Source organism: Hippocampus bargibanti, linkage group LG02, assembly GCF_051943395.1.
Source record: "Hippocampus bargibanti isolate YZ-2025 linkage group LG02, ASM5194339v1, whole genome shotgun sequence".
Lineage (NCBI taxonomy): Eukaryota > Metazoa > Chordata > Actinopteri > Syngnathiformes > Syngnathidae > Hippocampus > Hippocampus bargibanti.
In genome coordinates this window covers 26,355,613-26,379,848 of record NC_142735.1, presented here as the reverse complement: position 1 = coordinate 26,379,848, position 24,236 = coordinate 26,355,613, and the positions used below count along the sequence as shown (strand labels likewise).

Below are 24,236 nucleotides of genomic sequence, written 5' to 3'. Positions count from 1 at the left end.
GTCCGTTGTTTGTAGAGAATCGTTTGGACTCAATGCGTCATGAGACAGCGTTTCGGAATCACCGAACTGGATTGCGAGATTTCTCCTCAAATGTTGATTCACCAGAGTATCCCTCTTCAGCGGCCATCAAATGCTAACATGTCTTAACCCATTGTCTCCTTCTGCTGCCGCCCTTCCTGAAAATAAACCCCCTCCCCCTTACCCCGCCAAAAATGTTGTCTTCATTGTCATCACGTCATCGCTGCCATCATACTCGTCTCCATCACCAGCACCAGGCCCCTTTTGATCCTATGTGTCTGTCACTCACCAGTTTTCTCCGCCAGGCTCGCAGGTAAGGAGTCCGTCCGTCTACGCTCCGCCATCTTGTTCACTGGAGGGAGAATGAGTGAGGGGTGTCGGAATAAAAACAGGTCGTGGTTAAATCCCGTGATTATGGCAGCTAAACGGAGGAAGGCGAGTGACGAAAACATTTTTCAAAATGTTTTTGAAGAGAAACTACCTTCTCCTACCGCCGCCATATTTCTCTCTGCGTGTACGGTAATTGATTTCTCAGGGAAAGGGGGGCTCGGCAGCCGGGTTTAATAATTTAGCAGCTGCTACTCTGACGCAGTGAGGTGGGGAGAAGAAGAAAAAGAAAGTGTTTCGAAAAACAAGTGATGCCGGCAGCCCCCCTAACGAGCCACTTGGGCAGTCGGAGTGACAGAACTCAAATCAGGCAGTCTTAAGGAAGACGAGGGAGACCACTGCAGTTCATTCCAAACCCTCTCATTAGCATCCCTTACAAGATACCTCATGTGAGGCTTCATCTGCCAACTTTGGAGAGGATTTTAGCATAAATGCAAATGGTGCAGATGTTTCCACACCACATTGGTCATGAAATCTCTTTCCTTTCCAGGTCTTTTCCACAGGGCTATTGCCCAAAGTGGAACGGCCATTTCCAGCTGGTCCGTCAACTACCAACCCCTGAAGTACACCAAGATCTTGGCTCGCAAGGTGGGCTGCACATACACCGAGACGGCTGACCTGGTTGACTGCCTGAGGCGCAAGAACTTCCGGGAGCTCGTGGACCAAGACATTCAGCCAGCTCGCTACCACATTGCCTTCGGTCCCGTGGTGGACGGAGACGTGGTGCCTGACGATCCCGAGATCCTCATGCAGCAGGTAATAAAGATATTTTGCAACCATCCTTGCGATATACTTCACTGATTGTTTCCTTCCCGACCTGTAGGGGGAGTTCCTGAACTACGACATGCTGATTGGCGTCAATCAAGGAGAGGGGCTGAAGTTTGTCGATGATAGCGAGGACAATGATGGCATCTCAGCGGCGGCGTTTGACTACACCATCTCCAACTTTGTCGATAACCTTTACGGATACCCCGAGGGTAAGATATTTTATCCATCCATCCCTTTTTCGATCTAGTTTATACTCATAAGGGTCACGGGGGTTGCTGGAGGCTATCCAAGCCGTCTTCGGGTAGTAGGTGGGGGACACCATGAACCGCTTGTCAGCCAATCTGAGGGCATACTTAGACGAACAACCATCCATGCAATTTAAAGTGTTCAATCAGCTTGCCATGCATATTTTGGTATTGTGGGAGGAAACCAGGAGGACCCGGAGAAAACTCACATGGTGCCAGGGAGAACATGCAAACTCCACACAGGGAGGCCGGAGCAGGATTTGAACTCACTGCACTGTGAAGTCAGCGACCTTAACACTCAACTACCGGGCCGCCTTTCTGATTTTATGATATACAACATTTTTTGAGGGATGTTTTTGTTTAGTTTCAATGGCATTCATGACACGCGATAATGACATTTCCATTCATTTCAATGGCAACCGATAATTTGCCTTTGAGTGCTTTCAGTCAACCGCAAATCAAAGCATTTTTTATGTGATTAGCCTGCCATGCATATTGTTGCAATATGGGATGAAACCGGAATACCGGAAAAAAACCCATATAAAGCATGCAAACTCCTGCAAAACGGGAGATGTCCGAAACCGGTCTCGAAACCGCAACCTCCTCACTGTGAGACCAACGCACTGAACACTCACCCATCGCACCATCCAAGAGATTTTACACTCAATGAAATAACAATGAAACATTGTTTCTACTTTGACTGGGGGGAAAAGATGAGCGACAAATGCCACTCAAGCGTCTGAAGCAGATAAGGGTGTGGCCTGAGGGGTCGTCAGAGGCACTCAAAGACTACTTCTCCAACACTGACTGGAACATGTTCAGACAAGCGGCCACCTACAACACCACAGACCTCCAAGAGTACACAGACTCTGTTACCTGAGGAAGTGCATGGATGACGTGACTGTCACCAGATCTGTCACCATCCGGGCCAACCAGAATCCATGGCTGACGGGTGAAGTCCACAGGCTCCTTAGGGCTAGGAATGCTGCCTACAAAGCTGGCGATGAGCTGGGCCTGAGGACAGCCAGGGCCAACCTGTCACGTGGAATCAGGATGGCCAAGAGACAGCACTCCAGGAGGATTTCCAACCACTTCAGAGACAGCAGAGATACCTGTGGCGTGGGATACAGACCATCACAGACTACAAGCCCTCTCCACAGCTCTGCGAGAACTCCACCACTCTGCTGAACCAGCTGAATGACTTCTTCGCCCGCTTAGAGGCAGACAACAGCACTGCAGCACAGAAGACCCCACCACCTACCGGCGACCAGGTGCTGACACTGTCCCAGGACAGTGTGAGGCGATCCCTCAGAGGTACCAAAACACGCAAAGCCCCGGGTCCCGATGGTATTCCTGGCCGTGTCCTGAGAGACTGCGTGGATGAGCTCACAGATGTCTTCACGGACATCTTCAACACCTCTCTGAGGCAGGCTGTTGTTCCCACGTGCCTCAAAGCCACCACCATCATCCCGGTCCCAAAGAAGTCGTCCCCCACCTGCCACAATGACTACCGCCCAGTCGCACTCACTCCCATCCTCGTAAAGTGCTTCGAGCGGCTAGTTATGAACCACATCAAGTCTGCCCTCCCCCCAACCATGACCCTTTCCAGAGACTTACGTCAGAATGCTGTTCATCGACTTCAGCTCAGCATTCAACACCATCATCCCCCAACAGCTCACAGACAAACTGAGCAAACTGGGGATCAGCACCTCCCCGGGCAACTGGCTGCTGGACTTCCTGATGGGGAGACCACAGGCAGTCAGAGTTGAAAACAACACCACCAGCACCATCACGCTGAACACAGGGGCCCCCCAGGGGTGTGTGCTGAGCCCCCTCCTCTTCACTCTGCTCACACATGACTGCTCACCATCATCACCCAGCTCCACCCTCTTCATAAAGTTTGCGGATGACACAACTGTGGTGGGCCTCATCAACAACGATGAGGAGACAGCCTAGAGGGACGAGGTCAGCCGCCTTGCCACGTGGTACAAGTACAACAATCTCCGTCTGAATGTGGAGAAGACGAAGGAGATTGTTGTGGACTTCAGGACAGTGCGCCCCCAGCATGCTCCACTAACCATTGACGGTGCTGCATTGGAGAGAGTGAGCAACACCAAGTTCATGGGAGTGCACATATCCGAGGACCTGTCCTGGAGCTACAACACGTCATCACTGGCCAAGAAATCCCACCAGCGCCGGTACTTCCTCCGCAAGCTCAAAAGAGTATGAGCCCTGACCCCCATCACGACCTCCTTCTACCGCCGAACCATCAAGAGCATCCTGACCAGCTGTATCACCGTGTGGTACAGCGCCTGCTTCGTGTCCTGCCGTAAGGCTCTGCAGCGCATCGTGAGGACAGCTAAGAAGATCATCTGTGTCTCTCTCTCTCTCCCCCCTTCAGGACATTTACAACACCCGCCTCACCCACAGAGCCATCATGATCGCTGGCGATCCCACCCACCCCTCCCACAGCCTCTTCAGCCTGCTGCCATCGGGTAGGAGACTGCGGAGTCTCCGAGCCAAGACTAGCAAGCTCAAAGACAGTTTCTGCCACCAGGCAGTCCGGAGACTCAACTCCCTCCCAGCCCTGCCAACCCTGCCCCTTCCCACTGCCACACTCACCGAACTCTGAGGACACGCTACACGCTGTACTATTATCCTGAACTCTATTTTTTGTTCTTTCTCATTTTTTCTGCAAGACCTCACTTCAGCCACTTCAACCCTTTCTTGTTGTTTGTTTTTGCATTACTACATTTCGTCACTTTATATACGTCACTACCTCACTTTACATACGACACTACCTCACTTTACATTCAGAAATTACATGTATTGTCTGTTGTCAATTGTATGTCTTTTTTAGCCACGTTATTAGTGCCTTGCACGCTGGGTCAGAGAGGACATTAATTTCATCTGTGCTATATGTCATGCATATTAGCATATTTGACAATAAAGCTGACTTTGACTTTGACTTGACTTGAAGCGATGAAATCGTTCGGGATTCCAAAGGAGTTCCCCCGTCATGGGGATAATCTTTCACCATGGTGGGTCCATGCTTTGGGCTTTGAGGCTCTGCGAGTGCTTTTGCTGTCTCCCGCCATCCCAGAGTGTGGAGTCTTCAAATCACAACACCATCTTTTCCAGCAGAATCCAAATGCCAACAGAGCTACCAAGACCTTTTCGTCCCTTTGGCCTTATGTCCATCTTTGCCAAATTTTGTCCAGGGGGTTCTGACCACAAGCCTTTGCCAATGATTGATGACAGTTTTTCTTTCTTCTTCCAGGCAAAGACATCCTGAGGGAGACCATTAAGTTCATGTACACAGACTGGGCGGACAGGGACAACGGCGACATGCGACGCAAGACCTTACTGGCACTGTTTACGGACCACCAATGGGTGGCGCCGGCGGTGGCCACCGCCAAGCTACACGCCGAGTTCCAGTCTCCCGTTTACTTTTACACTTTCTACCACCACTGCCAGACTGAAACGCGGCCCGAATGGGCCGACGCCGCCCACGGAGACGAGATACCATATGTTTTCGGGGTGCCTATGATCGGTGCCACGGACTTGTTCCCGTGTAACTTCTCCAAGAATGATGTGATGCTCAGCGCCGTTGTCATGACCTACTGGACCAACTTTGCCAAGACCGGGTGAGCGTTGTTGGTCGATCTTTTTTTTTTAGCGATATTCAGTGACGTGACCTTGACATGTATCTCATTGGTCCTCCGCCAGGGATCCCAACTTGCCAGTTCCGCAAGACACCAAATTCATCCATACCAAGCCCAATCGCTTTGAAGAAGTCATCTGGACCAAGTTCAACTCCAAGGACAAGCAGTACCTCCACATTGGCTTGAAACCTCGCGTCAGAGACAACTACAGGGCCAACAAGGTGGCCTTCTGGTTGGAATTGGTCCCCCATCTCCACAATCTGCACGATGAGCTCTTTTCAACCACCACTCGTTCACCCTCTGGGCCAGGCCCTGGTACCCCCAGAACCAGAACTACTGGCCCGCGCACCACCCATCGCCCCTACCCCACCTTCTCGTACGACCCAGAGCCCGACGGATCAGAGCGTCCGCCTCCCGTCCTATTCCCCGGCGACACCCGCGACTACTCCACAGAGCTGAGCGTGACAGTCGCCGTGGGGGCGTCCCTCCTCTTTCTCAATATCCTGGCCTTCGCCGCCCTCTACTACAAACGCGACAAGAGGCACGAGATGCGACGCCACCGGCTCTCTCCCCAGCGGGGCGGCCCCGCCAATGACCTGGCCCACAGCCAAGAGGAGGAGATCATGTCCCTGCAGATGAAGCATTCCGAGCACGACGCTCACCACGACATGGAGCCTCTGAGGCCCCACGACATCCTGCGGCCCGCCTGCCCGCCCGACTACACGCTGGCCCTGCGCCGGGCCCCAGACGATGTGCCACTGATGACGCCCAACACCATCACCATGATCCCCAGCACCATCACAAGCATGCAGCCACTTCACGCGTTTAATACCTTCCCCACCACCGGACATAACAACACTCTGCCCCACCCCCACTCCACCACCAGAGTATAGTGGAGGCAAGCCACCGCAGCAGCACCATTTAAGGACAAGGAGGACTGGCTGTGCTTCTGACAACCTGCGAGGGGGACCTCCGGATCTGTGGTTTTCGATGACTCTCTGAAAACATCGCGTCTACTTCCGGATTGCGCTACCAAGTGCAAGAGAAGAGGTAGCGGAGCAACCAAACTGCATTTTGAGGGAAACTGATCTCCTCAAAAATGTTGATGTTTTTTGTTTGTTTGTTTGTTTGTTTGTTTGTTTGTTTGTTTGTTTGTTTGTTTGAGCAGCCCTTTGCCTTTTCTCGTAGGGGAACTTTCGCCGTTCCATTATCTTTAATTATTCCAAGTATAGTGGTGTCACCTACCGTTTCATTTCCCCCTTTGGTGTCATTCTCTTTTCGGTTTCTGTCTCGGATCCCTGCAACCCCGCCACTCCCCCAGATTCCACCGGCCCTCACCCATTTTCCAGTGTTTGTAAAAGGAGTGGGGTGGGCTCTGAAAAGTATCTCCTATCTTATACTTTCATTCAACCAGCATTCTCGGTGCCATGTTTGATGTTTGCATTCTCATGATGGGGAAAAAAATGACAAAAAGACAATATTTATTGTCCACTAACAAATGTGTTCTCATGACAAAAGTGCCAAAGTGGCCCTTGATTGTGCTTTTCATTTCTTTCACAGCTTGTCTCTTGTTCAGTTGTTGTTGTTTTTGTTTTTAATGTGCAACAGCAGTTTGTTCCGTTGAAAATATAGTTATAGAGAAATGATATATAAAAATATATAGGTGTATATGTGTACAAAGGAGAAAGTCTATATAATTGGGTCTTTTGCAGGTAGGGGGATCTATGCATGGATACTTTTCAAAGGAGGCTCATTTTTATTTTTATTTTGTATTTTTTTGTTTTTTGGGGGGTGGGCAATGCGATGACACATTTTCCCCAGTTCGACAGAGGCGCTTCACCTCCCTGCATTGGTTCAGTAAATTGTAATTTAAATTAAAAAAAAAACATCGCCCATTTGGATATTTGGGCAACTTTCCGTTGTAGTGACATCAGCGAAAGCAAGCGTCTACTCGACTGACCATCTTCGCTGCGCTTTCACACGTGACCAAAAGTTGCACTTGTGTCTCGTTTTATCGATCCCGCATGTCCATGATTTACTTCAAGTGTACCAGGGTCCAATTTAAAAAATGTGTGTCATGGGTGTTTATGTCTGTTTCCATGAGAATTTGACTCTTTGGTTTTGAATCCTGTCGTTCGAAGGTAAAATTAGATTTGAATTGGCCGCTCTAAGCACACGGGTGGGTCGAGCTGCGGAGATGTATTGGGGACACTAAAAACAACGTGAAGCTGTCCACTATTGTGCGTGTTTTGTTTTTGTCACCGGTGCTTTTGTTGCTCGTGTGCTAGATTTTCGCCTGTTCATTTGATTTTTTTCCCCCCGTTGTATTCCGATCCAGCTGAGGGATGCAAAGGTGCTGGAGGCCATCGCCTCACTCCGCGCTCAATCTGAGGGTTTTACAAATCAAGACACCTGCACAATGTATAAGACAAAAAAGAGCCTTTGTGGTGAAGCTCTGAAAAGCGGATGTTGACCGCCACAAAAAAGAGACTTTGGAAAAAGCCTTAAATCATAAAAGGGGACACACCGAGCTGTCATTTCGAGGCATGGCCAGCTTTGTATCTTCTCTGTTTGCCAAGATGAAACTTTTGCATTTCTGTCTTTTGGAGGAAGCTCAAAACACGCTTTTGTACCCCATTGTGAGGTCATAGTCAGTGAGGGGTGGTGGGGGTTGGTGACACTACCCAAAGCAGAATACCGCAAGCACTCCACGCTAGGCTGTCCTTCTTTATTGTCTATTTTATAAACCGCCACAGGAAGATGACAAGCAGTGCGCAGAGGATGCGAGATGATGAAGGACTTCCATAGACACACACCAACGTGCAAACAAATCAAACGTGTACATTTTTAAGTGGAAGAATCAACCAGATAAAATATTTGTAAATATTAAGTTTTTGATAGTTCTCCTCTTTTTTAGGGTGGGAGTGGAGTAAATGAAATTGCCCAAATTTTGTGACAACTTATGACAACAGGTGCAGTTTGCAAAGAAAGGGCAGCTGTGCTCATTTTGATTTTGTCTTATCCTTATAGTCCAGTTATGACGGCGTACATTCTGTAGCAACGAGACACTGTAGCAGAAAAATACAACACATTGGTTTTCAAATAAATGCTACTCTGAATTACAAGAAAATATATATCACAATCATAATTTCATTTTGTGCTAGCAACGTAATTGACACAAACATAACATTTTCATTCTTTAACTCTCTTGTTATTTAAGCATACATGACAAGCTGAGTTATGCGTAGATGTGAAAGTAAACATTAGCCATGCTTTTGTGCGCCACAAAATGGAAGGTGAAGGAAACCCACCATTGATTGATTCATGGTGAGACAAGGCCCTCGATCAGCTCACTTCACATGTAATCATGTTTACATGAAGCCACTTCAACGTGGGTCCAACATGAGGGCTTTGATACCATAAGATGCCTCGCACACACGCAACAATAAGATCTTACAGTTTGTCCGATATTATCCGCACACTGTGTTGAATCAAACAAGGTCATGTGTTTGAAATCAATGGCACATGCACACATTAGCAAACACACAAATGTGCATGCACTTCGTGCTTGGATTCCGACGCAAAGTTGCACCTGTTGTCTCTTTTTTTTTTCATTTATTTTATTTTCAAATTAAAACCCCTAGACCTGAGAAGTAATTTGTTCCACGGTGGAATTTTGAGGAAAAAAAATAAGGTGCTAAAGTAGTCGAAAAAAATTATAAAGGTGATGATCTTTCTGTTTACTTTTGAAGTTATTATCTATCCACTGTATGCTGTGATTACTGATCTGGGAAACATTAAAGACATTCATAGACAGTGTCTTTATTAAATTGGATATTCAATTATATTACTGATAATAAACATTTTAAAGTCCACCGCTCTATCAATATGTATGTACTGTGAAATATCTCCCCCGTCTGAAAATGACCTTTCAGCATAGTACATGTATTTGGAAAAAGACAAAATAATTGCTTCCTGGTCAGTGTGTGAACGATCATAGACCGCAAGGTGGCAGCAGATTCTGTCGTTTAGCCAAAACCCCGATGCGTTGTTTCTTTTAAAAACAATATTTTTCGATTTGTGTTCATTTTTGGATGAGTACATAGAGGAGAATGCCAACCAACGTAATGCCTATTTGGAACACACGTTTTTGTTTGTTTGTTTGTTTGTTTGTTTGTTTGTTTGTTTTTGCATGAATGTGTTTGTCTTTAACTTCAGTTTGCTTTAATCGCGAGTGCTGAACTTTTATTTTTTTCCCCGTTGTGTTATTGTTTGATTTGCTTCATTTTTCAAGTGACTTATAATACGTGGTTTTTAATTGGGGAATAAATACGTACAGCACTATAGTTTGTTAAACATTCTTTTGGATTTCCGGTTCCTGTCCAGATTTATTGTGTTAATATGCCACTTGGACTGAGCGACAGTGATTGCCGCTTATAAGAAATGCAGAAGTACAGCTATAAATTAATGTACATTTTCTGGTTGGAAAACAAAACACAACAAAAAAACTAAGACGGGTTTTACCCCAGCGAGAGGTTCCACTTCCTGTTTTCTTCTACATCCGGGTCATAGTGACAACATGAACGGCTCTTGCTAAGATGCTACTGTGCTAATCGACGAGAGAAAGCGAATATTATCTGAAATTATCACACGCAGGTAAGAAACACTGCAATGTGACTTTGATTTAACGTGGCGCGGATGGGTGAGAAGAAGAAAGCATATTTATTAGCCGGTTTTGCGTCCCTTAATTCGCGTTCAATGCTGCAATGTATCGTAGTGACGTACACCGTAAAGCAAGCGTGATCTATATTTCTTCCAAATACAGCTTTTCGGTGTGATATGAGCGAGCCTCGCAATTCGACGATGTCGTCCCTACCCGCGGTCCCTCCCGTGCATCACTCCGACAATCCCTGCGCTGTCGAAATCGACCCGGTGGAATACACCCTTCGGAAAAGATTGCCTCGCAAACTCCCCAAGAGGCGCAACGACGTGTATGTCAACATGAAGACGGATTTCCGGGCGCAACTCGCCCGCTGTCAGAAACTATTGGACGGCGGAAGCGGCCACCGGGAGATTTGCGTGCACGGCTTGGGCCTGGCCATCAATCGGGCCATCAACATCGCGCTGCAGCTGCAGGCCAGCAGCCAGGGGGCGTTACAGCTGGCCGCCAATACCTCCACGGTGGAGCTGGTGGACGACCTGGAACCCGAGGACCCGGACGAGGTCGCCGAGCCCCTGACTCGAACGCGCAACAACTCGGCCATCCACATCAAGGTTTTTTACCCCGATCCCTAGTGAAGGCAGCAAGAACTTCTCTTCAGTTGCATGCACGTGTGTCAAACTTTTAATTTATTTGGAGGACTGAATGTTGTGCAGATGTGTATTGATTGGGAAACATGTTCAATTTCCTACAACATTTTGACTAGTCACTGGTTTTGACTTCTGTCTTAAGCAAAAGAAAACCAAACTATTTTAGTTCAAATTCCTGGTTGGTTCTTTTTGTGCCTCTTTAGTTAATATGTGAAACTAAAGTATTTTTTTCATAGGAAAACACTTGTTTTGTGTGCCTTTTTGTGCAAAAATAGTTTTCCAATATGCACCAACCATGTGTATTTTGCAAGTTGTGTTGTTGTATTTAATGTCATCCATAAGTTTATGTAAGCTCTCAGTCGTACAGGAGTGGTCCATCGATGAAAAGGTTTCTTCAGCCGTCATCTGTACTTCTTTGAAAATGTCAAAGAAGTACAGATGACGGCTGAAGAAACCTTTTCATCGATGTCATCCATAAGGTGTCATTAGTTAAGAAGCATTTGCTTTCCTCGAGAATTGCAAACATTTGCCAGTGGAGTATTGTTTGTCACCAACAAATAAAAATAGCCGCAACACAGCTAGCAATTTGTGTGTTGTATTCCTTATCCCCACTTTGTACATTGGAAATGCGCATCCACTATTTTTTTCGCTAATGAGAAACTTGTATGCATTTTTTCCCTGTCATTCAAAAATACACCCATCAGATCACATGTGTTGATTTGTAAACAGGAAAAATCAGGACAGACTACTTGTTTCTGTCATTTCATTATCCAAGAATAACATTTTGTACATAAATAGCAACTTTTACAGTGACTGGACTGGAAATGTGAAAACAGGAAAGGAGAACATGTGCAAACATCCTCAAAAAGCAAGTAAAAAATACAAATAAAAAGAGGAAAATAACAAAGAAGAAAGGCCAGTGAGTTTGTAAATGCCAAACTTCCATTTTGTCCAAATGACGCAGATTCAGGGGGGGCAGACCGCTTTCCCGCTCGCTCGTCAAAGATGTGATTCGTTTTCAGGATGTTTTTGTTTCTTTTAGCAGGCTATCTATCTCTGCTTGACTGTTGGACAGATAGTGGTGGAGCAGCTTTGCAGTTCTCATGTACTCCTGACTGAACTCTAGCTGCCCCGTTCACTTCATCCTTTTTGGAGGGAGGGGGGGGGGGGGAGTATGCGACGACACAAAGCAAACGGTGGCTTTTCCAGTTAGCCACGCCCCGAGACGAACATTGAAAAATACAAAGCTCAAAAGTAGAAAATCTGTATAAATAGTCATGATGCAATGTTTATAAAAATATGCCACCTGGTCACTGTGTACAAATAAACAAACGCCGGACAGATCAATGTGGCTTTTTTTTTTTTTTTTTTTTTTTTGGTGGGTCATCCATTATTCACCGGATCCCGTTCCGTATTTCAAAAGGTCATGCGAGAGACAAACACCCACACGTGCAGTTTTAACCGGCACATACACCAAAAGTGCAAGAGCCGCTCGATTCTTCTGTAAGCCTGATTTTTTTTTCTTGGGGACATTTTAAGGTGCCTCTCTCCAGCTGTGACCATTTTTTGTCCTCACTATGCTTAGTTTAAAAAAATATATGATAAAATAGGACGGTTGTGGCTTTGTGCTTTTTTATGGGGCGGGTCCTCTATTCCACACCACTTCTAGCAGCTCGCAAGTAGGTCATCAGAAGGGGAAGGTCTTTCTCTCGCCTCAGCTGGAGAAAGTGACCAAAAAAAGCTTGGAGTGGGGGGGGTTGTCGGTCCAATCAGCTGATGTCTTGCTGACAGGCCTGCGCGTCGGCAAGAAGGAGACGCACTTTGCCTCGCAGGAAGTTGACGTGCACTTGGAGCAAGTCGCCCGCCGTCAACGCCGTCCATGTGCTCTCCAGGCCTGCCGGGTTAGCTGGGGGGGTGTATTCCTGATTTTTAAAAAAAGGGATTCAATGCAAACTAAAGTGTACTTTAACGTTGTATATATCACAAAATGGTGATCGGGATGTGAGTTTTTTTCACTTGCGAGTAGCCGCGGGCCACATGTCGCAAAAATTAAATAACGGCTCACGTCCCCACCCTGATTTCTCTCTTCTGGGAAGACATCTGGGGGATTTGTGAAGGATTTTTTAGGGTCCAAAGTCCAGCATTTTGTACTAGCAGGCCTCCAAGGACCTTGTTTTATTTTCTGCCTTGCCTAAACGTTTCCAACAAAGCTCACCATAGTCTGAAACGGCTTAGTAAGATGAAAATGGAGCAACAAAAAAAAATTATAGATTTGATAACATTTACGTAACGTACAGCCTAGTTTCACTAGCTTGGCATCGACAATGAAACTGCCTTGAGGCAAACAGAGGCGCGTTTGAAATGCGACATGTGTTCCAGTGCGCAGATGATAATTTGATTAAAAAACAAAAACAATTTGTCTCTTGTTTTGATGCACATAAAAAGATCATTTTGGTTTAAACAAATTTAAAAGGGAAAGGTCACATTGAGCTCTCCAATCTCTATTTTGCATCAGGAATCTTTAGATTTAAAGTCCTTTATAAAATGTGAGCTCAAAATTACCGTTCCAAGCAAACACGGTTAAGCAGCATTTAGCTGTGACGAAGCGTGCAAATCCATTAAGTTTTGAACAGGAGTGAAGTCAGCCTAAGGGTAATCCAGGTTAAAAATATGCCCCCTTGCTATATCATCCAGATTTATGATGGCCAGACCTTCTTTTCATCATTTTACTTTTTTGTTATTTTACTTTTTATTGAAAATTCCTTTGCTTTGCTTTTTTAAATGTATTTATATATATATATATATATATATATATATATATATATATATATATATATATATATATATATATATATATATATATATATATGTAAATGTGCTTGAAGTTATGCTTTGAATTCTGCAAAGCACATTGAAGTTGCCTTCGGGGTTGTGCTGGGAATAGTTATTTAATTTACTTTTTTTGTCTCACTTTGGTTTGGTCTTTAATTCGGCTAGTTTGAAATCTTTTTAAATAGTCGGTTTGTTGGGTTTGCTTCATTTTGGTTTAGCTTCCATTTGTTTTAGTTATTCAGTTTTTTATGTTTAAAAAAATATTACATTTATTTATTTTAAAAATTGAGGTCACTAAGTATGGTGAAAGAAAGCGGTGCCAAGAATCGGTCGCTCTTGGCAGAGGATAAATAATATCCTACCCTAATGTTAATATAAACCTCAACAATGCATGCCGACTCACCGGAATGTTGAGGCTTCGCAGCACGGCGTTGATGCTGAGCAAGTTCCTCACCAAGTTGTCAATGTGGCCGTGCAGCGCCGCATTGGTCACTGAGCTGCGCAGCAAGCTGAGGGCCTGCTGCAGAAGCCACAGTCCGCACTGAACTTCCTGCGCTTTCTCCGCGGCCTGCGCCACAAATTACGCGCCACAAATTACGCGCCACAAATTACGCGCTAATTGCAGCTAAACCTCCGTCGGGATCTCGCGGCGAGAATGTCGGCGGATGTCTTACATTTTTCCTCTCCCAGACATCAAAGTCTACTCTGGTTTGTGGAATGCTGACAGACTGCGACAGGCTGCATCCATCCCGGCAGGACTTCTATGGGAAACAAGTGCAGGAATGACGTAATGTCTGCAGCTGTGAAGCCGGAAAACCTTTCGCCGATCCCCAGCGAATTTACCATGGCTACTTCTGCGTCTTGCGCTTCTTTGATGAAATGGTTCAGCACCCTCAGGTCGCAGATGGGCCTCAGCGGGGATGGCAGGCTTGGGCAGGTCCACTCCAACACCATCAACAGCAAGGCAAGTAGTCCTGGAACAGGTTTAGACAGCTGTTTGTCATCATACCGCTGACCCGGCTTAGGAATCCGGTCATCGTTGCGTTATTTTTATTACCCATTCATAACTGATCAAACACAGAGTGTCGCAACCTGAAGGTTGCTGTTGTGAAACTCGAGGCCCGGGGGCTAGATCAGGCCCACCACATCACCTTTCATGACACTTCTGTTCTCAAATTAAGCCAGGGGGGTCAATGTGTTGTTATGGTTTCCTCTCGGGGTCCGTTCAGAATTTTGGGGAACCATAACAATGTTCCATGTCCTCCACATTTTACATACAGAACGCACAAAAAAAATCAATGAATGAGTAGTTTTCAAATTTGAAGTCAAGAATAATTACTGTTATTGTGGTTTACATGGGACAATTTGAAATTTTGGTTTGGACTTTAGCAATCATCATGGAATTTCACATATTTCAATTGCTTTCGTAGGCCGAATAAAATTATGTGGCGGGCCAGATTTGGCCCAAGGGCCTTGACTTTGACACTGGTGTCCTAAGCATTTTCTTGTTCCCAAATCACTCATTACATCAATGTAGACAATCGTTGAATAATCCATTATTCCTGACTTCTTCACATACAGTGACAATGTGGCCCATAACAAAAAATTGTTTGACATGTTGCTGCAGGAAACAAAGATGATGAGGGGGTGATGGACAGATTTGGACTCCAGATAAGGAACGCAGAATGACAGATGGTGGTTGACTTTCCTAAGAGAATGGAAATGGCTATATTGAATACTTTCTTTCAGAAGAGACATGAACATAAGGTGACCTATAAGAGTGGAGGCAGGAGTACACAGGTAGACAACATTTTGTATAGACGGTACCATCTGAAGGAAATCAGTGACTGCAATGTAGCGGTTGGTGAGAGTGAAGCCAGGCAGTCTAGGTTGGTGGTGTGTCGGATGACGATGGTAGTGAGGAAGATGAAGAAACCAAAGGCAGAACTGAAGACAACATGGTGGGAGTAGAAAAAGGAAGAGTGTTTCATGAATTTTAGGAGGAGTTAAGACAAGCACTGGGTGGACAAGAGGTCCTTCCAGATTACTGGCAAACTACAGCGAAGGTAATCAGAGAGACAGGTCGGAAAGTACTTGGTGTATCGAGTGGAAGAAAGGTAGATAAGGAGACTTGGTGGTGGAATGGGGAGGTGCAGGAGTGTATACAGAGAAAGAGGTTAGCAAAGAAGAAGTGGGACACTGAGAGGAAGGAAGAGAGTAGACAGCAGTACAAGGAGATGCAGCGCACGGTTAAAAGACAGGTGACAAAGGCCAAACAAGAGGCCTATGATGACATATATGCGAGGCTTAACAGCAAGGAAGGAGAGACTGATCTTTACTGCAAATTTCCCCATTGTGAGACGATTAAAGGTTTTCTGATTCTGATTTACAGGCTGGCACGACAGAGAGACAAAGATGGTAAAGGACTTGCAGCAGGTTACGGTGATTAAGGATAGATATGGAAATGTATTCACAAGTATCAGTAGTGTGATGACAAGATGGAAAGGGTACTTTGAAGAATTAATGAACGAGGAAAATGAGACCAAAGACCAAAGAGTATTAGATGTGACTGTTGTAGACCAAGATGTAGCAAACATTAGCAAGGATGAAGTGAGGAGGCCGTCGAAGAGGTTGAAGGGTGGAATGGCACTCAGGCCTGATGGTTTACCAATGGAGGTATGGAAGTGTCTAGGAGAGGTGGCAGTGGTGTTTCTGACTGGGTTGTTCAACAATATCTTAGATGGTTACAAGATGCCTGACGAATGGAGGCGAAGTGTACTGGTGCCCATTTTTAAGAACAGGGAGATGTGCAAAGTTGCAGTAACTACAGAGGAATAAAGTTGACGAGCCATGCAATGAAACTATGGCAAAGTGTAGTTGAAGCTTGACGAAGGGCAGAAGTGAACAGCAGTATGGTTTCATGCTAAAAAAGAGTATGACAGATGCAGTGTTTGCTTTAAAGGGCAACCGACGTGACTTCTTTGTTTTTTAACTGGCATCAGAAAAACGTTTTATAACATCTAAAATACCCAAAACACGCAGTATGGTATTTTTATTCAAATGCAAAACACCAATAAAAATGACTTAGTGTCCAAAATCTGCAGAAAATTGAACTGCGAATTGGGCATTTTCAGAAAGTCCCGTCCCCAGATCGTGACGTCATGCCAATATGTCTTGCATTGCTGGAGAATAAAAACAATGGCTTCAGATTCGGATAATATGCTTTCTTGTTACACATCCAGTTATGAATATGATTCAAATGGTTTTGAAGAGGAAAGCATACATGTTTGCCATCAATTAAAGAAGTCCTTCCGTGTCATTTTGAGGCATCTGGACTGCAATGTAACGTCCCACAAAAGAGGCAGAAAAATAGCGACCAGCTCCTGTGAGGAATGAATCAACCCGTTTCCACAGGCTATACATTCCTTGCATGGAGCTTGGACTCCCTCTGCTGGCGGCTTTTGGATGTAACACAAGGGTTTAAAAAAAAAAACAGTACAGCAAAATACATTGACGTAATGGAAAGATGCGACAATGCGTCTTTTTTACAGTCAGGAGGCGGTCCTTTTCTGACGTCACGTGAGGACTCATCACCAACTCAAAAACAAGACTTCCTGAATGTTCAGCGCGAGTCTTAAAACGTAAAATATAGCTATATGTGGTGGAATCTTATTAAAATACGCCCAGTAGAAGTCATTTGAAGCCATTTTACAAATTATGGACACAACTTGTCCGGAGACGTTGGTTGTCCTTTAAGGATGCTGATAGAGAAGTACAGAGAAGGTCAGAAGGAATTGCATCGTGTCTTTGTAGATCTTTCCAAAGCATATGACAGGGAGAAGAACTATGTTATTACATGCGGAAGTCTGGAGGGACAGAAAAGTATGTCAGAGCGGTGCAAGACATGTATCATGACTGTAAGACAGTTGCGAAGTATGCTGTCAGTGTGACTCAGGAATTCAAGGTCGAGGTGGGACTTCACCAGGGTTCAAGTCTGAGCCCCTTCTTATTTGCTGTGGTGATGGACTGGCTGACAGACGATGTTACACAAGAATCTTCTTGGACCATGATGTTTGCAGATGACATTGTGATCTGTAGCGAGAACGGGGAACAGGTGGCGGAGAAACTAGAGATGTGGAGATATGCCCTGGAAAGGAGAGGAATGAAGATCAGTCGTAGCAAGACAGAATATATATGTGTGTTAACGAGAGGGATCCAAGTACAAAAGTGGTGCTACGGGGAGAAGAGATAAAGAAGGTGGATGATTTTAAGTAGTTGGGGTCAACTGTCCAGAGCAATGGAGTGTGTGGAAAAGAGGTGAAGAAGCATGCCCCGGAAGGCTGATGACTACTAGTGAGCACTCACTAACTGTGGGTACCCTCAGTGGTCATTCAACAAATGTCAGAAAGAAAGAATAGGGAATGAAACCAATAATTCTCAAGATACAAAAAGGAGAGGAGTAGCAGTACCGTACATTGCAGGAGTTTCTGAAAAATTACAGAGAGTAGTTTGGCAACATAAAATTCCCACTTATTTCAAACCGATAAACACGTTAAGGCAAACATTAGTGCATCCAAAAGATAGGCTACCAAATGAAAAACAAAGTAATGTAGTTTATTCCATACATTGTAAGAATGAAAATTGTAAAGAGCAGTACATTGGGGAGACTCAACAAATTCTCAAAAAAAGACTTTATCAACATCGCAGGGATAATATAAGTGGACCTCAATCGGCAGTACATTTGCACCTAAAAGCTAGCAACCACTCATTTGATGACAATGAGGTTAAAATCTTAGCGAAAGAACATAGATGGTTTGAAAGGGGGGTAAAAGAAGCGATTCTTATAAAACAACAAAATCCTTCATTAAACCGGTCTGGTGGGGTGAGGTTCAATTTGGATCGCTCATACAATAGCCTGCTTAGGCAAAACAGGTTAGGCAACTTTCGTAATGCTGATGAGGGTTGTTATGCTGATGAGGTGATACCGGTGGGAGTGGGGGTAATAGGCCAGTCGTTAGTCAGGAATGTAGGAACAATCAGTGGGGCCACAGGGAGGGGTCCTCTGCCCCCCCCCCCCCCAACCTGAGAGTAGGGACCTATCATAGCTGTGTCCGGCGCCACCATGTCTGGACATTAGGGATATATAAATAGGGCCGATACGACCAGTCAGACTTTAGTTCGCTGACGAAGCCTCTTGGATAGGAGGCAAAACGTCCGAAACCTTCACTTTTGTACAATGACGGCTGAAGAAACCTTCTCATCGATGGACCACTCCTGTACGACTGAGAGCTTACACAGACGGACTGTTATTGTGGTTGACGTGGGACAATTTGAAATTTTGGTTCTGACTTTAGCAAGCATCAGGGAATTTCACAATTTTCAATTGCATTCAAGGGCCGAATAAAATAATGTGGCGGGCCAGATTTGGCCCCTGGGGCCATGACTTTGACACCCGTGATCTAGGATGAAAGGAAAGGTGTATAAAACTGTGGTGAGACCAGCCATGATGTTTGGATTCGAGTCAGTGCCACTGAAGAAAAGACAGGAAGCAAAGCTGGAGGTAGCAGAGATGAAAATGTTGAGGTTTTCTTTGGGAGTGACCATATATAAGGTCTATTATCCGGTCTGGTATTTGAAGGTATTATAGGCCGCTAAAGTAGTGGCTGGGTTCTGCTGCGATAAAGGCAATGTCAACAAAACAGTCAGATTTTGCTATCATTTTCCTTTAATGCCAAATATTAAAATAGAAATTGCAGAATAGTACCATGTGTGGTATTTTCTCCACTTTGATAAGATCAAAAATATTCTGGGGTTTTATCAGTTTATCACAATACAATAGTAAATCGAATTTTCAGAAATTAGCAATCTTCCTTTAAAACTTTACGTTCTTTCGGAGTTTTCATCGAATTCAGGCCTTAAAAATTCAGAAAAAAATATATTTGAGACCCTAAGCACAAAAACAACGAACATTTTTTTCCTTTCTAATCAGTGTGCCAAAAAATGGAAAAAGATGGCGAAATTGAGAAAAAAAAAACCTGGTGAAGTAATACTAAAAGATTACTGAAATGAAACGCCGTTCCCCCCACCCCCATTGTTCTACGGGGGAAAAAAAAAGTCGTTTGTGTCTGCTGACAGCTGTTGCAAGACGTGTTGTGGCTCAATATTACTTCACATATAAGGCGCACCGGATTATGTAAGGCGCGGTCACCTTTTGAAGACAATGAAGGCTTTCAGATGCACCATATAGTCCAGAAAATCCGATATGTGTAAGTAGTAAAAGAACTTGGCGCAGCGGCCGAATGATTCCCTTAACTTCAGGCCGGTTCAGCGGGTGTGCTTGGCAAATGAGAGCAGGTCTCCTGTTGCCGTGTCATGTGGGCACGCCGCCTGGCCCTCGAGCTGAATGCGCTCTTTCACTGCAGCCCCCAGTGTGACGCAAGGCGCGCCAGCACAGAGGATCATCAGATAGAATATTCAATACCAGATGTCAAAGAGGTCATAGCTTTGGATTTTTTTTGTTTTGTTTTTAAGCATCCATTGTGTGATTTCATTTTCACATTTATTGTTTTCAAATTGAAATACTTTTCTTTCATTTTTTGTTCCGTCAACGTTGCATGGTTAAAACACCGCCACCACCAAAAGCTCATCTGTTGACAACAGTGGCCATAACACTCTCCTGAACATCTCCAAACACATTTGCAGCTGTCATTTATGCTGAGCAAGAATTGACTATCAACAGAGAACAGAACTTAGGCCCACTGGCTCATCAGCAAGGGATGTGCAGTGTATGGCCAAAAAAACGTCCACTTTGACATGTTTCTGTCACTATTCTAGTCTCCCGGTGTCTCTTTTGTAAGCCGCTGATGACATTCTGTGACCGTGGCGAGCCGTGCATTTCACACCTAGGCCTTCACTAGTGCTTCTTTGGAATCACTCCAACCCTTAATATAACTATTTAATGATTATACAACCTTTACTGCAGCGACAGCTGTGACTGCGACTCATATAAAAAGTGTGGTGTGATGTATTACAAGTTCACTAGAGGGTACCGGTAGCCAGGAAATAAGCCACGAATCTGATTGGTTCAAACAACAATTTAATCACCATTAATTTTTATGCTCCAGGGCCCGCAGAACTGATTGTGAAGGCGTCCAGGTAGTCTTTCTGACCCTGGTAACAAATAATGGCTGAAATGTGATTGATTCAATGTTTAAATACGAAAACACATCTTGAAACAGCACAGTAGTGGAAAGAAAAGCAATGAAAGGAAGCTGGAAGACAATTTAGAATTATTTCATAAGAATTCATGGACAAAATATAATTCACATCGGTCTGTGATTCGGATATTGCAGGCCCTAATGCTCCACCACTGCTCTGTGAGCTCAGTGGCCCCTTTGGGTCTCAGAAGGTCCTGTTTGAAATGTCCTGAACAGCATGACGAGGACATTAGTTTTATACACCAGTTCTAATTGAATAAGGACATTTATTCGACGACTCAAGTGTCCTTTCAGATTTACGAATGTTCTGCGCACTGAGAAGGGTTAGTGTTCTCCACTCTGTACTTTTTCTATGTGACAGTGAATAGACATCATTCGTTCGACCGTTTTTGGGCGTTTTGTCGTGGTATGACCTTGACTCAAATTTATCCAGGCATATCTTGAGAACAATTCGTGAGTTTGGAATCATGCAAGGCTCTGATCAGCGATTCAACCTTTTCTCTGTCAGCAGAGTTGTGTGCAAATCATTAGCCTCCTTAGCAAACATAACAAGTGTGTGACTCCCCCCTGCCATGAGGATTAACTTTGACCTCTGCACCCCCGCCATTGCCTACGTCGGAATGTGCCGACCAGCGTTATCACCCCAACTGCGGCGGGAGAATCGAAATGGCTGACAAGCCCCGTCTGCCAACTAATCTATTTTAAATTCAAACCGCGCCGTACACAAGTGGATTCGAGCGGACGGTGGCAAGCGTCCCAGAGGCGTTGGGATGCTCACGTGAGGTTTCGACGCTGCGGGTTTATCCGCCCCAACGTGGCAGGAGGCTAAACGTGGTTGTGAGAAGAGGAGGGCATGCCATTTTGAGGAGTGTTTGCCTCCTGACCCCCTTCACTAAGTTTGGCTGGATTATTGGTGTGACATCACTGTCACCTTGGCCGAGCTGGAATCCCCAAGCATAACCTCTGCACGCCCCCGGGAAGGTGACAACTTTGCTGCAATCTGCAGAGTCAGTGTCCAGGTTAGGCGTGATTGACTCTATGTGCATTTGTCGGCTTTCAGTTTCGGGATCAAGATGTTCCCCTTTTGGATAAAAGTGCAGGGGGCTCATGAATGAACCTTGAGGCAGTCCAAGCGCACCCCTATTTCAGACTGCTGTTTTTCGGATTAATGATTACATTATATATTAATTTATAGAGCGCTTTAACAACAGCTGAAGCTGTAACAAAGCGCTTAACATGGACAACGGTTATATACTGGAAATAAAACCAAGATCAAGTCGGAATCATGGCGAGTCGAATGCCAAAGAGTACAAGTGAGTTTTGAGATGGGCAGCAGCGGGCTTGCCGAATGTTCAGTGGCAGGTCATTCCAGAGAGTGGGACCTGCAACGGAAAAGGCTTGATCCCCTCTGAGTCTCCGTTTAGTTTTTGGTACATCTAATAATGCTGGTCAGCAGACCTGAGGCGCCGGGAAGGTGTTTAGGCGGTGACGAGCTCAGAGTAGCGACGTCCATTTAAAGATTTGAAGACAAATAATAAGATATTGAAAAAAAATGTATAATGAGCCAGTGAATGGATGCCAGAGAAGGAGTTATGAGCTCACTCTTATGAGTACCAGTCAAGATAATAAAAAACGTAGCATTTTTACAGCTTTTCGACATCGACTTGTCGGCGGCGGTATACGCTGACATCAACATATTTTTCTGAATGATGTCACTTCGCACTTAAGTGTGTGCATGTAGCCTCCACCGCCAGCCCTTGCTGCAGTCAGCAGTCTCTAAAGATGCACGATGGCTTAGACCGCATGGACCACGAACTCGGTGTTCCAGGTCCAAAATGCATCGGATCATCTTCTGACCATAATTGGCTATACGCAAGTGCTGTTTCATACATACACTCTGTATGTATGAAACATGTATGGGGATGCCGAAAAGAACAGTTCTGCTGCAGAACTCAAAATTGAAACTTTACGCTATTGCTGCTAAGTACATGCGACATCAGAAATTGTAATATATGTTCCTTGGTCTGACTGTGAGAACGGCGTCATCTAAAAAGCATAACGACTTGTCAAATGTAATCATTGGACCCGACTTTCACAACTCTGAGACTTTACATTCCAGCAATCAGTTTGCATGAAGAATGCTGAACGAATCTATCGGTATTCAGCATTTGAACTGAATGTCCTGCTGCAGGGCGTGCAAGACGCAGACAGCTCCCTCCACCCCCGCAGCCCTGTAACCCTTCTGCTAGACTTGACTGGAGCATTCAGAGCAAGAAAATGAGCACGTCATCATAAACCCGAAACATATTTAAGTCGATTTATTTGCTGGGTCAGGGTCGCTTTTGTGCGCGCGTGTGAAGGAGTTTCGAAGCATCAATGAGCATCAAGATTTCAGCGACAATGTCAATATCCCCCCTACAGCGCCCCCCCCCCCCCCCACACACACACACACACACACATATACACACACACACAGTCTCCGCTTTGCGCAGACATGCCGAATCATGCTTTGTCAGCACCTGATCAAACAACGTGACAAGTTACTTACCTCTACCGGTGTTCTGCAACATTCGCACACGGCTGCCTCATCTTTCAACAACATGCCAGCAAAGTCTCAACTCAACCCCCCAAATAAAAAAACTCAGTTGCGAAGAAGTCTGCCTGTGTCGGAGAGAAAACGAGACCCCCTCCCTCCCCCGGCGGACTGCGTTTGCATCACCCCTCGGCTCTGGCGAAAGGCTTTTATTTGCTTCCCCCCCCCCCCCCCCCCTCCAGCAGTCACCCGCGCCCTCCCAAAGGCGCGAGTTGCGAAGGCAAGGACGAGCGCGTCTCTCCCCCTCACTAACCACTAACCTCTTTACAAGACTCCACACCAGCAAATGTGTCTCCCCTCCTGCCCCCACCATAAAAAACCGGTTCCACAACTCACCGGGAAAGTCCATGGCAGTGTCCACATCGCTTGCACTGTCCGCGGGCTTCGCAGCGTTAATTGGGGACGAGGGTCTTGGGGAATCCACGCCGCTTATCCGGTAGGTGTTTCTAAAAAGTGATGCTTTTTATTTTGTCTGTAAATAATTGATGCCCATGGGGGGATAAGGTTGCATTGTCTGCTTGGTGACAATCTCACCGCACAACCCCCCCCCCCCCACCTCCCATCCCCAAAACGTTTTCTGTCATTGTTATCCCAACGAAAGGCTTTCTTTCTCTTTAACTGTTTATAAAGAATGGCTCCCAAAAAGGTAAATAGTGGCTCGCTAACAAGGTGCTGAGACTTCCCTTCCATTGTTTGGGTGCTTTCCATTTGCCTGCGTGGGTGTTTTAGCGACCCACACACACACACACACACACACACACACACACACACACACACACACACACACACACACACACACACGCAATTTATTTTTCAAATAACTCTTTGCGTCATAGAGTTCATTGTAGATACTGCACAACTTGGCTGCTCTTTAATTTAGACAATTCAGGACTCACGTCCACAAGAGTTGCAAAAAAATGTGTCTGCACGTATATTTGTTTTTAAACATGAAATCGATTTGACCTTAATTGCATTTTCATATTATAGATTATTTGACTGAAAAACGTGTTTTGGTTAGTTGACTTAGTAGTTAGTTTTATGTTTTATGTTTTAGTGATTGTCAACTGCATCCAGGTACATTTTTAATGTATCTATTTATAACATATATATATATATATATATATATATATGTGTGTGTGTGTGTGTCTTCTTCTTTTCCTTTCGGCTTTTCCCCTCAGGGTTCGCCACAGCGAATCAATGT

At 45.2% G+C, this 24,236-nt stretch overlaps 3 protein-coding genes across 4 annotated transcripts in view; 2 read left to right on the top strand and 1 right to left on the bottom strand.

Moving 5' to 3' along the window:
- The window catches only part of nlgn2a (neuroligin 2a), a 79,071-nt gene extending 69,663 nt beyond the window's left edge, over positions 1–9,408 (top strand). For both annotated transcript variants that reach the window (XM_088990537.1, XM_088990536.1), the window contains 4 exons: positions 896–1,161; positions 1,229–1,382; positions 4,699–5,065; positions 5,148–9,408. In XM_088990537.1, the coding sequence (XP_088846663.1) occupies positions 896–1,161; positions 1,229–1,382; positions 4,699–5,065; positions 5,148–5,976 (1,616 nt within the window). In that variant the 3' untranslated portion in view covers positions 5,977–9,408. The remainder of the gene's footprint in view (positions 1–895; positions 1,162–1,228; positions 1,383–4,698; positions 5,066–5,147) is intronic.
- A 174-nt stretch (positions 9,409–9,582) lies between these two features.
- Positions 9,583–10,974, top strand: pop7 (POP7 homolog, ribonuclease P/MRP subunit). Its single transcript, XM_088990535.1, has 2 exons — positions 9,583–9,739; positions 9,909–10,974. Exon 2 carries the CDS (start codon positions 9,923–9,925, stop codon positions 10,376–10,378), a length of 456 nt encoding a protein of 151 aa, XP_088846661.1. The 5' UTR covers positions 9,583–9,739; positions 9,909–9,922; the 3' UTR covers positions 10,379–10,974.
- Positions 10,975–11,548: 574 nt separating this feature from the next.
- Positions 11,549–23,183, bottom strand: epoa (erythropoietin a). The gene is made up of 5 exons (XM_088990534.1): positions 22,991–23,183; positions 14,069–14,199; positions 13,900–13,986; positions 13,629–13,793; positions 11,549–12,315 (listed from the first exon to the last, which is right to left on the bottom strand). The coding sequence occupies exons 1-5, from the start codon at positions 23,010–23,012 to the stop codon at positions 12,163–12,165; spliced, it is 558 nt and encodes a 185-aa protein (XP_088846660.1). The 5' UTR covers positions 23,013–23,183; the 3' UTR covers positions 11,549–12,162.
- Positions 23,184–24,236: the final 1,053 nt, after the last annotated feature.